We start from the raw sequence: 21,157 nt of genomic DNA, 5'->3' as shown, positions 1-21,157 counted from the left end.
AGCCATAAATAGGAGGTGTAATGAGCCACGCCGTGTAAAACCATGAGCCACCAGTCCAAAACCAGTGCCAGCAGTGCTTCAGAGGTCTTTCCAGAAGAGCTTGTGGTGCCGTGTGACGGTGCAGAGCCTGGCAGCACCTCGCCAAGCTTCGCCGGCTTTGGCACAGCGCCCGCAGAGCCGCAGCTCCTGGATCTTGCTGGTGCTTTCGGTGTCCAGAGGAGCTTCTACTGAGCAACCTGGTGGGAATGAGGGAAGGGGTTGGCACAGAGCCAGGGGTTGGTGGCACAGTGCTGTGGGGCTGCCCCTACCTGCCAGGCTGAGGAACTGCAGCCCCTGGTGCCTCTCATCCACAGCGTTGAGCAGTGACCGCAGTCCTGCCGTGGTGATGCCAGGGTTGGCTGAGAAATCCAAGGACACCAGAGCTGGGCAAGCTGTGAGGCACCTAAGGATGGGGTGCAGATGGCAAAAGGACACATTTGTGTCACCTCCTTGTCCCCAGGCAGCTGGCTTTATCCTCACAGAGGGCATCAGTGCACCAACAGATCAGTGTTGCCACAGCGCGTCCTTGGGAGGTGGATGGTGACGCCAGTACACCCTCAGACACCATCTGCCACCTCTCGGTGTCCCCTTGTCCCCTCACCTGGCCACTTCCAGGATGTCTCCATCACCTAGGTGGTTCCCAGACAGGGTAAGGTGTCTCAAGGCACAGCCCTCCTGTGGACACAACCAGGGCATCACCACCTCACCGCCACCTTGGCACCTCACGGGGAGCAACATCCCCTGAGGGGCTTTGTCTCACCTGTGCCAGGAACTTGCCGAGTGCCGGGGTGAGAGGCTGTGGTGCCTGCCCGCTGACGGAGCCCAGCTCTAGGCGTGCCAGGCCACGGCATGGCAGCGAGGCCAGGAGCCGAGCCAGCCCTGCCGCGCCCAGCGCGTTGTGCGACAGGCTCAGGGTCTGCAGGCGTGGCGCTCCTGGCAGGAGACACCACACCACTGAGCGCCCAGCCGGTGCCCAGCGCTGCCAGCACCGTGCCACGGTGGGGCCAGGGGCTCTTACCCTCCAGGTGGAAGGCATCGGTGAAACCGCAGGCCTCCAGGCGCAGGGTGGTGAGGGCTGGGCAGTGTCGCAGCAGCTCCACAAGGGGCCGGCAAGAGGCGTCCCCGAGAGGGTTGAGGCTCAGATTCAGCTCCTCCAGGCTCTGGGAATGCCACGGATGGGGGACAAAAGTCAGGTTTAAGGGAACAGAAGCCAGAATAAAGAGACAGAGGATGAGTTTTGGGGGACAAAAGTCAGGTTTAAGGGAACAAAAGCCAGAATAAAGAGACAGAGGATGAGTTTTGGGGGACAAAAGTCAGGTTTAAGGGAACAGAAGCCAGAATAAAGAGACAGAGGATGAGTTTTGGGGGACAAAAGACAGGTTTAAGGGAACAGAAGCCAGAATAAAGAGACAGAGGATGAGTTTTGGGGGATAAAAGTCAGGTTTAAGGGAACAAAAGCCAGAATAACGAGACAGAGGATGAGTTTTGGGGGACAAAAGACAGGTTTAGGGAGACAGGATGAGCTCTGGAGGACAAAGGCCAGGTTTAAAGGGACACAGCAGAGGTTCAGGGGGACAAAGGCCAGGTTTAAAGGGACACAGCAGAGGGACAAAGGCCAGGTTTAAGGGGACACAGCAGAGGGACAAAGGCCAGGTTTAGGTGACAAGTGCCAGGTGTTCCACGTGCCCCCAGAGCATACCTGGAAGGTGTGTGGCTGCTGGGGCAGGAGGTCCCGGAGCCCTCTGGCTCCCAGCCTGTTGCCAGCGAGGTCGAGCTGGGTGAGGGCTGGCAGCGTGCTCAGCGTGGCCAGCAGCTCGGTGGCCACCGCGTCCGTGACACCGCAGCCGCGCAGCCGCAGCTGCCGCAGCCCCTCCTGCAGCTTCAGGGCCCTCAGCAGCGGGGGCAGGTGCGGGGGGGACAGGGACAGGCCACCCCCCAGCGCCAGCCCTGGGCTCTGCTCCTGCAACTCCAGCACCTTCAGCAGCAGCGGGTGGGCATCTGCCAGGGACAGAAGGGTGGCGTTCAGGAGGCTTTTGGTGGCCCTTGGATGGCTTTGCTATGCCTTTAGTGGCCCTTTGGTGGTCTTTTGGCAGCTTCTGGTGGCTCTTCCATGGCTTTTGGTGGCCCTTCGATAGCTTTGGTAACCCCTTAGTGGCCCTTCAATGGATTTAAGTGGCCCTTTGGTGGCATTTTAGCAGCATTTGGTGGCACTTTGATGGCTTTGGTAGTCCTTCAGTGGCTTTTAGTGGCTCTTTAGTGGCGTTTTGATGGCTTTAAGAAACCCTTTGCTGGCCTTTTAGCAGCTTCTGGTGGCACTCAGGAGGATACAGTAGCCCTTCCATGGCTTTTGGTGGCCCTCTGGTAGCCTTTTAGTGGCTTTTGGTCACCCTTTGATAGCTTTTGGTGGCTTTTAGTGGATTCTAGTGTCAGATTGATGCTGTTCAATAAGTACTTAATGGCTTTTGATGGATTTTAGTGGCCTTGGGGTGCCTTCTAGTAGCTTTTGATGGCACTTTAGTGGCTTTTAGTGCTGCCCTGATGGCTTTGGTGACCCTTTCACCTTTTGTTGGCTTTTCTGGGCCTTTAGATGGCCCTTCAGTAGCTTTTGCAGGCCCTTTGATAGCTTTTAGTGGCCCCTAGGTAGCTTTTGTGGCCCTTCAATTATTTTTGGTGGCTTTTAGTAACTATTGATGGCTTTCAATAGCCCCTAGGTAGCTTTTGTGGCCTTTCAATGATTTTTGGTGGCTTTTAGTAACTATTGATGGCTTTTAGAGGCCCTGTGATGGCTTTTAGTGGCCCTTTGATAGCTTTTAGTGGCCATGGGGACCCCTCAGAGGACCTCCTCCCTCAGTGACCTTTGAGGTCCCCTGGGGACGCTCTAATCCTACTGACAGCCCCATGTTGACCCCAAACCCTGTCCCTGGGTGGGGATGGTCCCCAAGGTGACTGGGAGGAGGCAAGTGAGTCCTTACCCACATCCAGGCTCTTGCAGGCCCTTCGGTAGCGCTCGGCTAAGGGTGGCAGCTCCCAGCCCTGCACCTCTGCCAGCACCTGCAATGGCACCAACCACATCACCACCAGTATGCACCACTATGGAGATGTGGGGCTAGGGGATCCCATTGTGGGGCTCCTTGGATTTGGGAGGGGGAGCATGGCACAGGGTGGGGAGTCCCAGCTTGGAGTGGGGGACCCATTCTGGGGTCCTAGTTCAAGGTGGGGAGCCCAAAGTAGGATCCCAGCACAGGGTCCAGGGTCCTAGTTCAGGATGAAGGGTCCCCGTTCAGAGTAAGGGTCCCGTTGTGGGGTCTCAGCTTGGAGTGGAGTGGGAGTCTCAGCTCAGGCTGTGGATGTCCCAGTTCAGGATGAGGGGTCCCAGTATGGGTTTCAAACACAGAGTGGGGTGTCCCAGTTCAGATTGAGGGGTTCAGGGTGAGGGGTCCACCCAATGTAGAGTGCCAGCTTGCACTGGGGGGCCCAGTGTGGGATAGGGGTGGGAGGGTCCTAATATGGGTTCCCAACACAGAATGGGGGTCCCAGTGTGAGGTCCCAACACAGGGTGGGATGTCCTGGTTCAGGATGAGGAGTCCCACTGTAGGGTCCCAGCTTGGGGTGGAGGTCCCAGTGTGGACTCCCATCTTGGGCTGGGAGGGGGGTCTTGGCATAGGGTGGGGGTCCCAGACTGGGGTCCTTGCAGGGGGTTGGGGGTCCCAGTGTGGGGGGTCAGGTCGGGGGTCCCAATGAGGGGTCTGAAGGCAGGGTGGGGGGTCCCCACGCGGGATGAGGGGGGCAGGGCACTGTCACCCACCTCCTCGTTGCTCTGCAGGACGTCCCCCACGGGGTCCTGTGGGGCCAGCAGGGCCCCGTCGCGGCGCAGGCTGAGGCGCGGCAGCAGCCCGCTGCCCTGGTAGAACCGCTCGGCTGCCCGCGCCGCCAGCCAGTGCACCGCGTGGGGAGGGCTGCTGCGGGCAGGCGGGCACCGCTCAGCCCCGGTGCCAGCTGGCGGGGGGCAGGGGCGCCAGGCGGGGCCCGAAGGGGAGAGAGGCGTCCTAAGGGGGACTGGGCTCCCAGAGGGAGATACGGGCACCTCCCGTGGCCCCAACGAGGATTAGGGGGCCCAGGGGGCACATGGGGGTGCCGTGGGACTCCCAAAGGGAGATATGGGGGTCTTGTGTGGGTCCAAAGAGGATCTGGGGGGTCAACGGAGATATGGAGGTCCTGGGTGGGTCCCAGGCAGGTCTTAAAGGAGATATGTGGGACTCAAATGGGATATAAGAGTCCTAGGAGAGTCCCACGGGGGAAATGAGTTGGTCTCAAGGGGATGTGGGGATCTCAAGGAGGATATTGGGGTCCCAAGGAGGGATGTGGGAGTCTCAGGGGGGTCCCAAATTGAAAACAGGGGTCCTAATGGGGTCCACAAGTTGCTATGTGGGTCCTAAAAGGGGTTCCCAAGAGGGATATTGGGGTCCTAGGTGAGTCCCAAAGGGGATTTGTGGGTTCCGTAGGGGTCCTAAAGGGAGTCTCAAAGGTGATATGGGGATCTGGTGTGGGTCTTGTGGGGGCCCCAAAGGGGATTTGGGGGTCTCAAGTGGGATATGCAGGTCCCATGGGGGTGTCAAAGAGGATATGAGAGTCCCAAAGGAGATCTAAGGCTCCCACTGGAGATTCAGGGTGCCAAAAGGAGACCTGGGGTTCTGGGGGGCTCTCAAGGGGGTGTGGGGGTTCCAAGGGGTCCCCAGTGGACATAGGAGTCCCAAAAGGGGGGCAGATGCCTCACCTCTGGGGCACGGGGATGAGGAAGACGCTGTCCTGGACACGGACGCGCACACGGAGCGGAGGCAGGGGTCCTGGCACAGGTCCTGGCATGGGTCCTGGCAGTGCTGGGGTAGAGGCTTCCCCTTCCTCCTCCTCTTCTTCCTCCCCAGACAGGGGGTTCCCAGCAGCCTCGGGGGGGCTCTGCTCTCTCCGACCCCTCCGGACCAGCCCGGTTAAGCGGCTCTGCCGGCAGCGCCGCGGTCGCTGCCGTGCCACAGCTGGGCCCCCACCATCGCTCTCCGCTCCTGTGCTGTCCCCTGAGGCTGTCAACCAGTCCTGGGCGTCCCGGCGAGGCCGTTTGCGGCCACCTCGAGCCTCCCCAAGGTCATCTTCCAACCAATTCTCCTCCTCCAGGTACTGCTCCAGTGGGATCAGTGCCGGCAGCCGGCATGCCGCTGTGGTGCCACCACCGATGGAAGGGTTGGCACCACTGGGAGGGGGTTTGGTGGTGCCCAAGAGGGATTTGGCACCACTGGGAGGGGGTTTGGTGGTGCCTGAGAGGGATTTGGCACCACTGGGAAGGGATTTGGTGCCACCAGGAAAGGATTTGGTGTTGCCAAAGAGGGATTTGGTGCCACTGGGAAGGGATCTGGCACCATTAGGAAGGGGTCTGCTGCCTCCGGGAAGGGATTTGGTGCCATCGCAGATGGATTTGGTGCCACCACAGAGGGATTTGGCACTGCCAAGCCCCCCAGCAGCAGCTCCACATGGCTCCGACTCCACTTCCAGCCCCTCCGTGTCCCCCCCATCAAGCGTGGGCGCCCGCAGCCGCTTCCTGACCGGCTTCAGTGGCACCATGTCACCGTCCCCGGCGTCACCGTCACCCTCTGGCACCGAGTCCTGGTAGAGCTGTGACTGGGCTGAGAGGGGAGGGGGCTGTTGAAGCCCTCAGCTCACCTCAGAGCGCCCCCAGGCGCCCAGGCGGGGGGCGGTGAGGTGCCCGCTGCGTACCGGGTGTGGCGGCGGCGGCCTGGCGCAGCAGGCTCTGGGTGTGCTGGCAGCGCTGCCAGGTCTCCTGGTCCAGCTCTGGGCCGTAGGCCTGCAGCCAGCGCTCCAGCGTGCCCAGCGGCGTCAGGCCCTAAGGCAGGGGCACGCTCAGGCTCCCCTCCGGCCACCAGCGGCTCCCAAACAACAGAATCCCTTCCCCTCTGAGACCCAGGCCCCAGCACCCCTGCAGCCCAGAGCCCCCGGCCCTGGAATCCTCAAAGCCCTCAGTCCCAACAGCCCAGAACCCCCAAACCCCAGACAACTCCCCAGGAACCTGCATCCCAAACCCCAGACAGCTCCCCAGAATCCTGCATCCCAAACCCCAGACAGCTCCCCAGGAACCTGCATCCCAAACCCCAGACAACTCCCCAGGAACCTGCATCCCAAACCCCAGACAACTCCCCAGGAACCTGCATCCCAAACCCCAGACAGCTCCCCAGGAACCTGCATCCCAAACCCCAGACAACTCCCCAGGAACCCGCATCCCAAACCCCAGACAACTCCCCAGAATCCTGCATCCCAAACCCCAGACGACTCCCCAGGAACCTGCATCCCAAACCCCAGACAGCTCCCCAGAATCCTGCATCCCAAACCCCAGACAACTCCCCAGAATCCTGCATCCCAAACCCCAGACAGCTCCCCAGAATCCTGCATCCCAAACCCCAGACAGCTCCCCAGGAACCTGCATCCCAAACCCCAGACAACTCCCCAGGAACCTGCATCCCAAACCCCAGACGACTGCCCAGGAACCTGCATCCCAAACCCCAGACAGCTCCCCAGGAACCTGCATCCCAAACCCCAGACAGCTCCCCAGGAACCTGCATCCCAAACCCCAGACGACTCCCCAGGATCCTGCATCCCAAACCCCAGACAGCTCCCCAGAATCCTGCATCCCAAACCCCAGACGACTGCCCAGGAACCTGCATCCCAAACCCCAGACAGCTCCCCAGGAACCTGCATCCCAAACCCCAGACAACTCCCCAGGAACCTGCATCCCAAACCCCAGACAACTCCCCAGAATCCTGCATCCCAAACCCCAGACAGCACCCCAGGAACCTGCATCCCAAACCCCAGACAGCTCCCCAGGAACCTGCATCCCAAACCCCAGACAGCTCCCCAGGAACCTGCATCCCAAACCCCAGACGACTCCCCAGGATCCTGCATCCCAAACCCCAGACAGCTCCCCAGAATCCTGCATCCCAAACCCCAGACAGCACCCCAGGAACCTGCATCCCAAACCCCAGACGACTGCCCAGGAACCTGCATCCCAAACCCCAGACAACTCCCCAGAATCCTGCATCCCAAACCCCAGACAACTCCCCAGGAACCTGCATCCCAAACCCCAGACAGCTCCCCAGGAACCTGCATCCCAAACCCCAGACAGCTCCCCAGGAACCTGCATCCCAAACCCCAGACGACTCCCCAGGAACCTGCATCCCAAACCCCAGACAGCTCCCCAGGAACCTGCATCCCAAACCCCAGACAGCTCCCCAGGAACCTGCATCCCAAACCCCAGGGTACCAGAACCCCTAAATACAAGAGTCCTAGAAGCCCTGAGCCCCCAGGCCCCAGAACCCCCAAGCCCCAGAATCCTCAAACCCCAGAACCCCCCAGCTCCCCGAAATCCTCCTCCCCCTCAGCTCCCCCGGCCCCGTTGGTGGCTCCGTTGGGGCGCCCCCACCTGGCTGTCCCTGGCTGTGACGGAGGCCCCGCGGCGCAGCAGCTCCTCTGCCACCTCGAAGTGCCCGCAGCTGAGGGCGTCGTGCAGGGGGGTGATGCCCTCACAGCCGGGCCCCCCCGGGTCATCCAGCGCTGCCCCCCGCTCCAGCAGCACCCGAACGATCTCTGGGGGAGGGCACAAAAGATTAAGGGGGGTTAGGGGAGGCTCTGCCCACTCCTGCAGGTCCTTTTCCCACTCCTGCAGGTACTTTTCCCACTCCTGCAGGTACTTTTCCCACTCCCAGCGAGTCCCTTCCCCACTCCTGGGGGGGCTTTTTACTGCTCCTGGGAGCCCTTTCCACTCCTGGGGGGCCTACTTCCACTCCTGAGGGTCTCTTTTTGTTCCTGGGGGGGTGCTCTTCCCACTCCTGGGGGGCTGTTTCCCCTTCTGGGAGGCTTTTTGCTGTTCCTGTGGAGGCTTTTTCCACTCCTAGGGCAAACTGGTGCCACTCCTTTTCACTCCTGGGGAGGCTGTTGGCCCTGATGGCCCTTCTCACTCCTGCAGGTGGTCTCTTGCCATTCCTAGTGGGGGGCTTTTCGCTCCTGGGAGGGCCTTTTCTGTTCTGGGGGTGTGTGTCTCATTTTATTCCTGGGGAGGTCTCATTTTATTCCTGAGGGGTCTCTTCCACTCCTGGGGCAGCTACTTCTCCCTTTCTGGGGGGGCTTTTTCAGTCCTGGGGGGGGCTCTTTCCAGTTCTAGGAGGTCCCTTCCCTCTTCTGGGGCGTGTCCCTTCCCAATCCTGGGGTTCCCTTTCCCTTTTCTCTCCTGGGGAGTCCTCATTTCACTGCTGCTCCCCGCCCCCAGGCTCACCCAGATGCCCATGGTTGCAGGCTTCGTGCAGGGGGGTCCAGCCGCAGTAATCCCGGGGGTTCAGGGGGTGCCCCTGCAACCAAACATAGGAGGGAGAGGCCAGGGGAGGGATACTAAAGGGTCTTGTGGCCTCCCCGAGGGGGCCTGGGGGTGTCTTTGTTCCTCTGGGGGGGCCTGACCTGCTTGAGGAAGAGCAGCACCCGGCGCAGGTCGCCCTCGATGCAGGCGCGGTGCAGGGGAGTCTCACCCCGCTCGTTGCGACGGTTCCACTGCAACAGGGAAATGGGGAGGGGGGCAACAGTGGGGACCCCCACCCCGAATGTTGGGGTGTCAAGGCATAGGAGAGACCCCAGGCACACCCTAGTTTTGGGGCATGTATGTGGAGAGCTCCCCGCTTTGGGAGTGTCAGGGGAAGGAAGAAGCCTCCCTACGCTGCTTTTGGGGGTGATGCGAGGAAGGGTAACGCCTCCCACTTAAATTTGGGGTGTCAAGGGAGAGACCTCATCTCAATTTGGGATTGTCAAGAGAGGGAGCCCTCCCCACCCCAACCCCCGATTTTCAGGGTGTCAAGGCAAAGGGGAGACCCCCCCTAAACCCTAGTGTTGGGGTTTTAGGGAGGGTGGGAGTGCCAGGGGAAGGAGGAGACCTTCACCCCAATTTTGGGGGTGGTGTGGGAAGGCAGAGGCTTCTCCACCCCAAATTTTGAGGATATCAAAGGAAAGGGGAGGACACCATCCTAATTCTCAGGTGTCAGAGAGAGCCTTCACCCTGCTTCTGGCAGTGTCAAGGAGGAGGAGGAGAGACCTCCCCACTCTAATTTTGGGGTGTTACCCCAACTCGGGGGTGTCATGGAGGAGGAGACCCCCCCACACACTCTGAATTTTGAGGGTGTCAGAGGAAGCAGACACCCCCCTACATCTATTTTTGGGCATGTCAGCTGAAAGGGGAGACCCTACCTCAAATTTTGGGGGTGCCAAGAGCAAGAGGAAACCTCCTTAACCCAAATTTTGAGGTGCCAGGGAAACCTTCCCACACTCCCTAATTTGAGGGTGTCAAGAGGAGACCTCTACCTGAGTTTGGAGTGTCAGGGGGAGGCAGAGCTCCCCTCCTCCCCAGTTTTGGGGGGGGGGGGGGTGTGTGTCCCCTCACCTTACAGACTCTTCTCCTTCCAGGGACACTCTTGCTGTATCCCTCCAGCTCATCCTCCTCCCCCTCTGCAAAAGCAGGACAAGAAAAACAAATCTGAGGGTGGGGAAATCAAAATGAGGGAGAAAAGAACAAAAATGGGCCAAAGAAAAAAAACTAAATGATGGGGGGAAAAAAAAGAACAAACCAAAAACAATATGGGAGGAAAACAACAACATGGGGAAAGAGAAAACAAAACTGGGGGGGGGGGGTAGGGAAACAAGCAAAAATGGAGGGTGGGGAGGGGAAGGAAAATGAGATAAAAAAAGGACCAAAATGGGGCAAAAAAAAAAATCCCTAAATGAGGAAAGCAACAAAGAGGAAAAAAACCCAACCATAAAATGGGGGGAAGAAAAAAACACAGAAATTGGAGGGGGAGGGGAAGGGGAATGAAAATGAGGTTAAAGAGAATTAAAATGAGGCAAAAAATACCCTAAATGATGAACAAAAAACAAAACAAAATAAAATGGGAGGAAACAAAAAAAATGGAAAAAAAACCCAACAGAGAATGGGAGAGAGGAAAGCAAAATGAGGGGAAAAAAATCAAAGTGGGGGGGGAGGAATGGGGGAAAAAGATGAGGGATGGAAATAAAAAAACTGGGGGGGAAAAAAGAAGCCAAATTGGATGGGGGAGGGCAGAGCAAAATAGAATAGAATCAGAGAAATCAACCAGGCTGGAAGAGAGCTCCAAGATCATCCCAGGCAGAATTAGAGATGGTAAAGAACAAACAAGCAAAGAAACAACACAGATGGAGAGGTGAAAAACTAGGGGGGTTCGAGGAGGGGGGACACCAAAATAGGGAGGGGTAAAGAAAAAGGCAATGAGGGGGGAGTAAGTGAAAATATATAAATAAAAAAAACAAGGGAAAAACAAAACCAAAAATGAAGTGGAGGAAAAAAATGAGGGGAAAAGTCCCAAAGTAAAGAGGGAAAAAAAAAATGTTTAAGGAGGGGGAAGCAAAACCAAAAAAAATACAAAACCAACATAAGGGAAAAAAGTCCCAAAGTGAGGGGTGGGGGAAGGAGAGAAAAGGTAAAATGAGGACAATGCCCCAAAGTAGGAGAACACCAAACCCAAAAGTGGGGGAAAGAAAACAAAACGAGGAAAAAGTTCCCAAAATGAGGAAAATTCCAACCCCCAATGAGGCCTCCTCACCCCCTCGCCCCCCCCCCCCGCAAAATGAGGTGACAAAAAGCCCCAGGTGGGGACCCTGCCCAGCCCACCCCAGCCCCTCACCGCTCTCGGACAGCTCCAGCTCACTCTCCTCTTCCTCCTCCTGTGTCTGGCTGCTCTCCAGCTCTTCTTCTTCCTCCTGGGGGGCTCCCCCCAGGCCCCCCAGCTGCTCCAGGGTGGCTGCGGCAGCTTTGGCCTCCCCCAGCCGCAGATGGAGAGCGTGGAGCTGGCGCAGGGCCTGGCGCTGGGCAGAGGCACAGGGAGAGGGAGGAGAATGAGGGGAGGGAGGGAGAGACAGGAGGGAGGGAGGGAGGGAGGGAGAGAAAGGAGGGAGGGAGGGAGAGACAGGAGGGAGGGAGGGAGGGAGAGAAAGGAGGGAGGGAGGGAGGGAGAGAAAGGAGGGAGGGAGGGAGGGAGGGAGAGAAAGGAGGGAGGGAGGGAGAGAAAGGAGGGAGGGAGGGAGAGACAGGAGGGAGGGAGGGAGGGAGGGAGGGAGGGAGAGAAAGGAGGGAGGGAGGGAGGGAGGGAGAGAAAGGAGGGAGGGAGGGAGGGAGGGAGAGAAAGGAGGGAGAGAAAGGAGGGAGAGAAAGGAGGGAGAGAAAGGAGGGAGAGAAAGGAGGGAGAGAAAGGAGGGAGAGAAAGGAGGGAGAGAAAGGAGGGAGAGAAAGGAGGGAGGGAGGGAGAGAAAGGAGGGAGGGAGGGAGAGAAAGGAGGGAGGGAGGGAGAGAAAGGAGGGAGGGAGGGAGAGAAAGGAGGGAGGGAGGGAGAGAAAGGAGGGAGGGAGGGAGAGAAAGGAGGGAGGGAGGGAGAGAAAGGAGGGAGGGAGGGAGAGAAAGGAGGGAGGGAGGGAGAGAAAGGAGGGAGGGAGGGAGAGAAAGGAGGGAGGGAGGGAGAGAAAGGAGGGAGGGAGGGAGAGAAAGGAGGGAGGGAGGGAGGGAGGGAGGGAGGGAGGGAGAGAAAGGAGGGAGGGAGGGAGAGAAAGGAGGGAGGGAGGGAGGGAGGGAGGGAGGGAGGGAGGGAGGGAGGGAGGGAGGGAGGGAGGGAGGGAGGGAGAGAAAGGAGGGAGGGAGGGAGGGAGGGAGGGAGGGAGGGAGGGAGGGAGGGAGGGAGGGAGAGAAAGGAGGGAGGGAGGGAGGGAGGGAGGGAGGGAGGGAGGGAGGGAGGGAGGGAGGGAGAGAAAGGAGGGAGGGAGGGAGGGAGGGAGGGAGGGAGGGAGGGAGGGAGGGAGGGAGGGAGGGAGAGAAAGGAGGGAGGGAGGGAGGGAGGGAGGGAGGGAGGGAGGGAGGGAGAGAAAGGAGGGAGGGAGGGAGGGAGAGAAAGGAGGGAGGGAGGGAGGGAGAGAAAGGAGGGAGGGAGAGAAAGGAGGGAGGGAGGGAGAGAAAGGAGGGAGGGAGGGAGAGAAAGGAGGGAGGGAGGGAGAGAAAGGAGGGAGGGAGGGAGAGAGAGAAAGGAGGGAGGGAGGGAGAGAGAGAAAGGAGGGAGGGAGGGAGGGAGAGAAAGGAGGGAGGGAGGGAGGGAGGGAGAGAAAGGAGGGAGGGAGGGAGGGAGAGAAAGGAGGGAGGGAGGGAGAGAAAGGAGGGAGAGAGGGGAAAAGGAGAACAGTAAGGGGATGGTAAAGGAGGGGGAAAAAGGAGGCAGAAGAGGAGGAAGGTGTCCCTCAAACCAAGGTGAGGGGATCCTAGAGGAGTCCTCACCTGCACCCGAGCGTCTCCAGCTGCTTGGGCTCGCTCCAGGGCAGTCTGGAGGCAGCTCTGGATTTGGGGAGGGGGCTCCCCAGCCTCCTCCATGGCCAGTGCTATGTTCAGCCAGGTCTTCCCCTCCTGAGGGGCCAAATTGGGGGATGTCAGGGTTTGGATCTTGAGGGGGCCACGGACAGCCCCCCCCAACTTTCCATTGCTGAGGGCCTCAAGGATATCTTCCCTCAACAGCCCCTCCCTGACCTCAAGAACCCCCCCCACACACAAAAAAAACACAGCAGCAAGAAGCACTCCTTCCCAGGACCCCAAGAAGCTCCCCAAGACCACAAAAAGCTCCCTCTAGCCCAAATCAGCCTCCCCCAAAGACACCCAAAAGTACTTCTGAAGGCCCCCAGGAACTCAAATGAGCCCTCTCAAGACCTGATGCCCCCCCTCTGAACACCACAGAGCCCCCTAAAGTTCTGAGGAGTCCCCCAAGTACAACAGAAGCCCCCTAAAGACCCACTGAGACCCTCAAAATCACCACCAAGGAACCCCCAAAAGCCACCCGAGGACCATGAGGACCCCCTGAAGACCCACTCAGGTGCTCAAGATGATTGTCAAGGACCCTTAAAGCCCCCCAGAGACCATGAGGACCCCTCTAAAGACCTCTCTTTGGATCTAAAGATCCAGGACCCCCTCAGAACCTCAAGATGACCACCAAGGACCTCAAGATACCAGGAAGGCACCCGAGGACTTCTCTAAAGACCCAGGACAAGCCTCAAAATGACCACAAAGGACCTGGAAAAAGCCCTGCCAGGCACCATCAAGACCTCTGTACAGACATGAGACCCCTCAAGAACCTCCAGCTAACCACTGAGGACCTGAAGGCAACTGCCAAGGGCCCCAGGCTCACCTCCAGCGCATCCCCCCGGTGCAGGGCCAGCTCCTGCCGGTAGTGGTGCACAGCTCGCGCGTGGTCCCCGAGGTCCGCAAAGGTGGTGGCCAAGGAGACGTGGATGACAGCCACTTCCCTTGGTGGCCTCCCCAGCTCCTGGGCCAAGCTTAACTGGGTCCCCCCAGAGACCTCCAGTTAATGGAGAGACCCCCAAAGGCAGCCCCCACCAAGGCAGCCCCCCCCTTCCCCGGCCCACCTGCCTCTGGTAGGACTCCACGGCCCGGCTGTAGTCCCCGTGCTTGGAGAAGGTGTCCCCAAGCTGCTCACAAAGTGACAAAGCCACCGGCGAGGCACCGCTGGCCACCGCCTCCTCCAGGGCCTCCTGCAGCCGCGTCACCTTGGTGGCTGCCAGGGAGGGGACAGGCAGGAGGTGGGGAGGGCCTTCAAGTGTCCCTTCCAGTGTCGCACCCATCCCAGGTGGACATCATCTCATCCTTGGGGACAGTGACCTGCCCCTGGGGACCTCACCTCACCCTTAAGAACATCATCTGGCCCCTGGGGACCTCACTTCACCCTTGGGCATATTCTCTCATCCTTGAGGACATTGTCCTGCCCCTGGGGACATCTTGACCCTGCTAACTCCAGTTTGGGAGCTCTCTGGACCATCACCCCTCTGCAGGCACCGTCTCACTCCTGCGGCCTCCTCCCTGCCCTTGGGGACACCACCCCCGGCTTGGGGACATCATCCCACCCTTGGGGCCACTGTCCCCAGCTCACCATAGCGCAGGTTGGAGCGCAGGAGGTCCCTCTGCCAGGGCTGTGGTGGCCCCAGCAGGTAGGCTTGCTTCAGAGACCTCTTGGCTGCTGCAAAGTCCCCCAAGCTCAGCAGGACCTGTGGGGGACAACAGGGGACATCTGGCCACGGGGAGGTCACTGAAGCCCACCCTGAGGGTCACCAGACCCTGGAAGAGCCACCATACTCCCAAGAAGCTGAGTCCTCAGCACCCACCTGAGCCCAAGAAGCTCCTATCGGAGCCACAAAGCTCCCCCTGGACTCCCAAGAATCTTTTTCAAGGACCCAAAAATCCCCCCCAGACCCTCCCCAAGTGGTACAAACCTCCAGGGAAGGTCCCCAAACCTCCAAGAAGGAAGGTCCCAGCACATACCTGAGCCCCAAGAAGCTCCTCATGAACCACAAACCCTGCCCAGGACCCCAAAAACCTCCTCAAAGGTACCCAAAAGTGCCCCCTAGAGCCCCCCCAAGGGGTACAACCCCCTAGGAAGGGTCTCCAAACCCCTCAGGAAGGGAGACACCACCACTCACCTGAGCCCCAAGAAGCTTCTCTAGGAGCCATGAAGCAACCCCCAGGACCCCATGAACCTCCCCTAGGGAGCCAAAAATCCCCCCCCAAGTCTTCCAAGGCATACAAATCCCCTGGGGGGGTCCCCAAAGCCCCAGGAGTGGGCCCCCAGCACCCACCTGGGCAGTGCTGCTGCAGCAGTCACTCTCCAGCTCCTTCTCCTTCATCCTCCGGGCACAGTCGCGGGCTCGCGCCAGGCACCGCAGCGCCCCCGAGTGGTCCCCCCCCCGCAGCTGGATGTGGCCCAGGTTGAAGTAAGCTCGGTAAAGATCCTCAGTGAGCCGGCCCTGGCTGCACAGCGAGACAAGGTGGCTGCCAGCTGGCACCAAACCCCATTAACAGTGCCAAATGGCACCAAAACTGACACCAAACTCCAGCCTCAGGGCTGCAGCTGGCACCAAATCCCATTAACGGTGCCAAATGGCACCAACACTGACACCAAACTCCAGCCTCAGGGCTGCAGCTGGCACCAAATCCCATTAACAGTGCCAAATGGCACCAAAACTGACTCCAAAGTCCAGCCTCAGGGCCGCAGCTGGCACCAAATCCCAGCAGCTGACACTAAAATCCATCCTCAGGGCTGCAGCTGGCACCAAATCCCATTAACAGTGCCAAATGGCACCAATACCCTACTTCAGGACTGGAACTGACACCAAATTGCATCAACAGTGCCAGATGGCAGCAAAACTGGCCTGAAAATCCAGCCTCAGGGCTGCAGCTGGCATCAAATGCCATCCCCAGTGCCAATTCACACCAAAACTGCCTCCCAGTTTCCCCAGTCCCCACCAGAAACCTCTTCACACCCAGTCCAGTATCCCCAGCATCCAACTTACACCAAACCCAGTATCGCCCTTCCACCCAGCCCAGTGCCTCCCAGTTTCCCCAGTCCCCCCACGAAATTCCTTACAGCCACCCCAGTGCCTCCCAGTCCCCACCCTGGTCCTCACTCTGCCAGGAAGATGCTTTTCCTGATGTACTGGTGGCTCTTGGCCGGGTCCTTCAAGCTGTCGTAGACCAGTCCCAGGTTGAGGTAGAGCCTGGTCCTCATCTCCGTCACCTCCCGCGCTGGGACAGCTCCTGCTCCGCCAGGGTCACGGAGCAGGGAAGGGTTGGGAAAGAGCCTGGAGGTCACTGACCACTGAAACGGCACTGCCAGCTCACCACCGACCCCTGTTCTGCAGCACCACGGCTACAGGGCTCTCAAAGTTCTCCAGACCTTCCCTGGTCTTCTCCAGACCTTCCTCCACATCCTTCTCCTCCCTCTCCAGACCTTTCCTCATACTCTCCTGCCCCTTCTCCTCCTTAAAACTTTTTCACATGTCCCCCAGCTCATTCAGACCCTTCTCCTTCCTTCTCCTCCAGCCTCTTCCTCCTTCCTTCTCCTCCAGCCTCTTCCTCCTTCCTTCTCCTCCAGCCTCTTCCTCCTCCTTCCTTCTCCTCCAGCCTCTTCCTCCTCCTTCCTTCTCCTCCAGCCTCTTCCTCCTCCTTCCTTCTCCTCCAGCCTCTTCCTCCTCCTTCCTTCTCCTCCAGCCTCTTCCTCCTTCCTTCTCCTCCAGCCCCTTCTCCTTCCTTCTCCTCCAGCCCCTTCTCCTTCCTTCTCCTCCAGCCCCTTCTCCTTCCTTCTCCTCCAGCCTCTTCTCCTTCCTTCTCCTCCAGCCTCTTCTCCTTCCTTCTCCTCCAGCCTCTTTCTCCTTCCTTCTCCTCCAGCCCCTTCTCCTTCCTTCTCCTCCAGCCTCTTCTCCTTCCTCTCCTCCAGCCTCTTCTCCTTCCTCTCCTAAATGCTCCCACACATCCTGGTGCCACTTCAACCCTCCCATTCAACTTGATGCCATCTCCAAACCCACCCAAAGTGCTTCAACCTTCATCCACAAAGAGACAAAGAAAGCCCCAACACTAAACCCCAGCAACCCCTGCCCCATGCTCACCACTCCTCTGCGAGCTCACTCACCCTCCAGTTTCTCCTCCACGATGGTCAAACTGGTGTGGAAAGCCCTTTCAGCCTCCCTCCAGGCCTCCTGAGCCACGGTGCCATCACTCTCAGCCATGAACATGTAGGTCCTACCAATGGTGGCCCAAGCTCGCTGCTGCTCCGTCTCATCCGCCAGTCCCCGCGCCAGCTCCAAGTGCTGGTGTTGGTGCTGTCGAGGATGAAGGAGAGAACAAGAAGCTTCAAACCTTTCCTGAAGACCACTTTAAAGCCCCCCCCCCAGGCCCCCAAAAAGTGAGCCCCACTTTGAGTGCAGCCTCATAGTTCTCCATTTCAGCCAAGCGTTCTCCGATCTTGCGGTGAGCCACGGCGCAGCCCAGCCCATCCCCGGCACCTTCCAGCAGCCGCAGCTCCTGGCGGTGCTCCTCCAGAGCTTCCTCATAACGACCTGCGAGCAAAAACGGGAGGGGGGGAGGAGCTGTCAAAATCTGAAGGGGGTGAGGGGAGCTTTGTAGGTCTTTGAGGAGCCCCTGAAGTTGTGGGGAGAAGGTTGGGGCTCACCACAGCTGGCCAAAATCTCTCCCAGCTGGTTACAGAGCGCCGCTTCTTCCACCAGGTGCCCAACACGCTGAGCCTTCTCCTTTGCCTTCTGCAGCTCTGGTCATGGGCACACACAAGCACGCGAAAGAACAGAGGGTCAGCTTGGGGGGACCCCACAATGAGTGAGCAGGGAGACACACAGCTCTGAGGGTACCCCGAAACGGTCTCAAGTTGGTGGGGAGCCTCCAAACCAGCCCGGCCTGGCTCTAGGCCTGGAAGGATGTCTCTGTAGCCCCCAGTGTGTTCTCACCAAGAAAAGGGGACCCCAAAAGGGTGGGAACAACCCCAGAGACGCCACCAAATTAGCCTGGATTGGTCATGAGCTGGGGGCCTGCCTCCATGTGTGTCCTTAGAGCCATAAGCAACCAGACTGGAAGAGACCTCCAAGCTCACCCAGGCCAACCTCGCACCCAGCCCTAGCCCGACCTGAGCCTGAGCGGGTGTCTCTGTAGCCTTCTCAATGTTACCCCATCGAGGTTTCGGGGGGCCTGAGAGCCCCGAGGCTGGGGAGGGCGGTGGAGGGGTTCACGCCAAAGAGAAGGGGCTGGGGTGGCCGGGAAGGGAAACAGAAGGCCCCAGAAGGCCCAGGAGCGGGGGTTCTCCAGGGGTGAGGCGGGAAGGCCCTGAAGGCCTCTGCATGCCCACCCCAGGGCTGTACAGACCCCGCGGGCCCCTACTCACGGCGGATCTCCCGCGCCCGCTCCGCGTTCATTCCCCGCCGCTGCCGCCGAACCCGCCGAGAGCGCCGGCTCTGCCCCGCAGGCACTCCTATTGGCCAGCGCCGCGCCCCTCCCGGCCAATCCGCGCCGGGAACGCCGGAGAGCCTCCATTTCTACTGGTCAGACGGAGAGGCGGATCCGCCCCTTCTGGGCGGGGCCTGGCGCCGCCGGCCTGCCCCGCGTCCGCACGCAAGGGCTGACGGGAAGTGTGGCGGAAGTCCGCGGAACACCGCGGCAAATGCGGCGGCTCGGCCGCGAAGCATCACGGGAGGTGCGGCGTGCCCGCCTCCCGCTGCCGCCGCTGCTCCGCACTGCCCTCCCAGCACCCCCGCGTACACACCCGCAGCTCTCAGCGCCACGCAGTCCCACCGCTGCGCTCCGGCAGACTCCAGTGCTCACCAGAAACCATCGCCCGGGCAGCTGCAACGGCCCCCAGCGCCCTCCAGCGCCCCCCAGCACTCCCAGCGCTCTCCAGCATCCTGCTCAGCCCACTGCGGCCGCTAGCAGCCCTTACACCGAGCCCAGCAGCCCCCAGAGTGATCTGGGGTGAGTTTTCTACCACGGAAAACAAAATTATCCGGCCTGGGGTTAAAAAAAAATCCCCCTAAAAAAACCTGCTCACAGTCTGCAAAGCGAAAGCCCTGCCCCAATCCCTCAACCTCGGTTACGACAAACCCTCACGTTTTGGCTTAGAGCCAAAATTTTGGTAAAAAAAAAAAAGTTCAAAGTTTTTTGGGGAAAAAAAAGCTTCCACTTTGGTGGGAACTTACATTTTGATGGAAAAAACTTTTACACAAGATTTGGGGTATTTTGGTTGGAGACCTCCCCCGTTTCAGTTAAAATGCCCCAATTTTGGGTTAAAAAAAACCCCTCCAATTCTAGTTTTAAACCCAAACATTTGGAGGGTCGCTGTAAACAGCAAAGGTGGCAGAAGTTGTTCGTTAGGCAGAAGTTGTTCGCTAGGCAGAAGTTGTTCATCAGGCAGAAGCTGTTCAGCATGAGGGCGGCGAGAGGCTGGCAGAGGGTGCCCAGGGAAGCGCTGGAAGCCTCATGCCTGATACTCCCCTACAGTTTACGCAGAAAAAACCCCACCTCAATCAGTTTTCATTAACCACCTCCACCTATGATTAGAACTCCTATAACTCTAGTAAAAACTTCTCTCAATTCTGGTTAAGTCCCCTCCGTCCACCAACACATTTGCACTTAAAACCCTTCCCAATTTTACTGAACCTCCTCTCTCCTCCCCGCAAAAGTCGGTAAAATTCCTTCCAAGCTCGTGTAAAACTCCTTCCCTTTCTGGTTAAGGTCCACCCAACTTCACTTAAACCCTTCCAATCCTGCTAAAAATCCTGGCAGTTTTAGTACACACCCCCCCCCCCCCGAATGATTCTTAAAACCAGCAGCTGCTTTCATCGCATCCCTGCAGATTTTGGGGTAAGAAACCCTTCGGTTTTGGTTTGAAAACATCCAATTTGAGGTTTGCTTGGGTTTGGGGTTTTTTTGGTTGTTGTTGGTGGGGTTTTTTTTCATTGTTTTGTTTTTAATTTATTCATTAATTTATTAATTTATATTAATAAAAATCCAATTTGGGGTTAAAAAAACCTCCCAATTCTGGTTTAAATACCCTTCCCAATTCTGGCCTAAACACTTCAATTTTGGCTACAAACACTTCCAGTTTCCTTTTTTCTTTAAATCCCTTGATTTTTCTACTACAAACCTCTCCATATTTTTGGGTACAAGTTCTTCCTGATTTTTTGGGCCAAAAAACCCTCCAATTTTTTGGGAACAACTCCTCGCCCCCAAAAAAATTTGGCAGGTACAATCCCCTCCAATTTTGGGGGCACAAATCTCTCTCTTTTTGACACAAATCCCAATTTTGTGGGTATAAACCCCTTCAATTTCTGGGGCACAAATCCAATTTTTGGTGCATAAATCCCTTCTTGTGATTACCATACCCCCTCCCGCCCCCCATTTTTTTTGAGTACAAATCCACTCAATTTTGCAGGTACAAACCCCTTCAAATTTTGGGGGGCACAGATCCCTCCGACTTTTTTGGGCTCAAATCCTAATTCTGTGGGTACAAACCACTTCAATTATGGTGGGCACTCATCCACCCAATCTTGCAGGTACAAACCCCTTTGAATTTTGGGGGGCACAGATGTCTCCGACTTTCTTAGACACAAATCCTAATTCTGTGGGTACAAAGCCCTTCAATTTTGGGGGGCACGAATCCCTCCAAGTTCTTTGGCCACAAATCCCAATTTCGTGTGTACAAACCACTTCATTTTTGGGGAGCACAAATCCTTCCATTTCCTAGGTACGACTCTCTCCCAATTTTGTGGGTACCACTCCCCTTCCCCCCAGTCTTTTTGGGTACAAACCTCTCCAACTCTGGGATAACAAATCCCTCCAAATTTTGGGTTAAAAAAATCTCCCAATTTTGGTTTCAGCTCCTGCACCTTTGGTTTAACTACCCCTCCCCTGCCAGCCCATTTTGTCCAAGCCCCATTCCCAGCTCCCATGCCTGCCCTTCCTTCTGCGCCGCCGTTGCCCTTCTCTGCCCGCTCCAGCCCAGCGGCCAAACCCCCAAAGAATTGGAAAATTCCCCATTTTCTTTTATTCTAACAGTAAAACACCCGCAGGAGCCGCTGGCCTCTACACCCCCCACCTCCCCCACCATGGGCCCCCCCCCAAAACCCTCCCCTGGTGCCACCAGTGCTGCCGCCGTGCCAGAAGGAGAAGCCACCATCACCACCGCTGCCATGCCACACAGATTTCCCTAAGTTTTGAAGCGTTGTCCCCCAGCTTTTCCCTCAATCCTGGTGGTGCTGAGGCGGCAGGGGAGGGTCCAGCAGCAGAGGGACTCCATCCTGTTCTTAGGGGTTTCCAATCTAAAAAGCCAAACCTGTATCTTTTGTGGCCCCCAGCCGCTGGTGACTGGCAGGAGAAGCTGCTGTTCCACGCAGATTCCTCTTGGTTTTGATTCCTTGTCCCCTCAAATCCTGGTGGCACTGAGGGAGGATCAGACAGCGAGAGGGGATCATTCTTCAGTCCTGGTGTTAGATGGATTATATAAAAAACCAAAAACTGATGGGGTTTGGGCCTCTCTTGGCTAAGTTACTGGAAGGAGAAGCCGCCATTACCGCCGTCGCATGCAGATTCCCCTCTGTTTTTGAAGCATTCTGCCTCTTTCCCCTCAGTCCTGGTGGCACCAAGGGAAGATCCGGTGGTGGAGGGAGGTGGGGGGGC

General features: G+C 58.2%; 1 protein-coding gene across 2 annotated transcripts; it reads right to left on the bottom strand.

Annotated features, from left to right (window-relative positions):
• Window positions 1–3: 3 nt before the first annotated feature.
• Window positions 4–17,952, bottom strand: TONSL (tonsoku like, DNA repair protein). Of its 2 annotated transcripts, none has more exons than XM_064154464.1 (25): window positions 17,871–17,952; window positions 17,151–17,246; window positions 16,895–17,037; window positions 16,611–16,800; window positions 15,610–15,739; window positions 14,782–14,953; window positions 14,079–14,193; window positions 13,558–13,706; window positions 13,320–13,472; window positions 12,422–12,547; window positions 10,791–10,971; window positions 9,518–9,582; window positions 8,548–8,637; window positions 8,369–8,441; window positions 7,520–7,683; window positions 5,803–5,929; window positions 4,814–5,711; window positions 3,845–3,998; window positions 3,012–3,090; window positions 1,739–2,037; window positions 1,058–1,199; window positions 800–972; window positions 641–714; window positions 309–442; window positions 4–236 (listed from the first exon to the last, which is right to left on the bottom strand). In XM_064154464.1, exons 1-25 carry the CDS (start codon window positions 17,899–17,901, stop codon window positions 79–81), a joined length of 4,116 nt encoding a protein of 1,371 aa, XP_064010534.1. In that variant the 5' UTR covers window positions 17,902–17,952; the 3' UTR covers window positions 4–78. The 2 variants fall into 2 exon arrangements, with proteins under 2 accessions (XP_064010534.1, XP_064010535.1); XM_064154465.1 differs by having other exon boundaries at window positions 3,845–3,995.
• Window positions 17,953–21,157: the final 3,205 nt, after the last annotated feature.

The sequence above is a fragment of the Pogoniulus pusillus genome, chromosome 14 (genome assembly GCF_015220805.1).
Source record: "Pogoniulus pusillus isolate bPogPus1 chromosome 14, bPogPus1.pri, whole genome shotgun sequence".
Lineage (NCBI taxonomy): Eukaryota > Metazoa > Chordata > Aves > Piciformes > Lybiidae > Pogoniulus > Pogoniulus pusillus.
This window is presented reverse-complemented; position numbering and strand designations above follow the sequence as displayed.

Excerpts from the sequence above, each read along its gene's own strand:
- TONSL (XM_064154464.1), bottom strand. The coding sequence starts at position 17,901 with ATGAACGCGGAGCGGGCGCGGGAGATCCGCC. Across the intron at positions 16,801-16,894 it reads ACTATGAGGCTGCACTCAAA|CACCAACACCAGCACTTGGA; the intron begins GTGGGGCTCACT and ends CATCCTCGACAG. Across the intron at positions 8,442-8,547 it reads TGCTGCTCTTCCTCAAGCAG|GGGCACCCCCTGAACCCCCG; the intron begins GTCAGGCCCCCC and ends GTTTGGTTGCAG.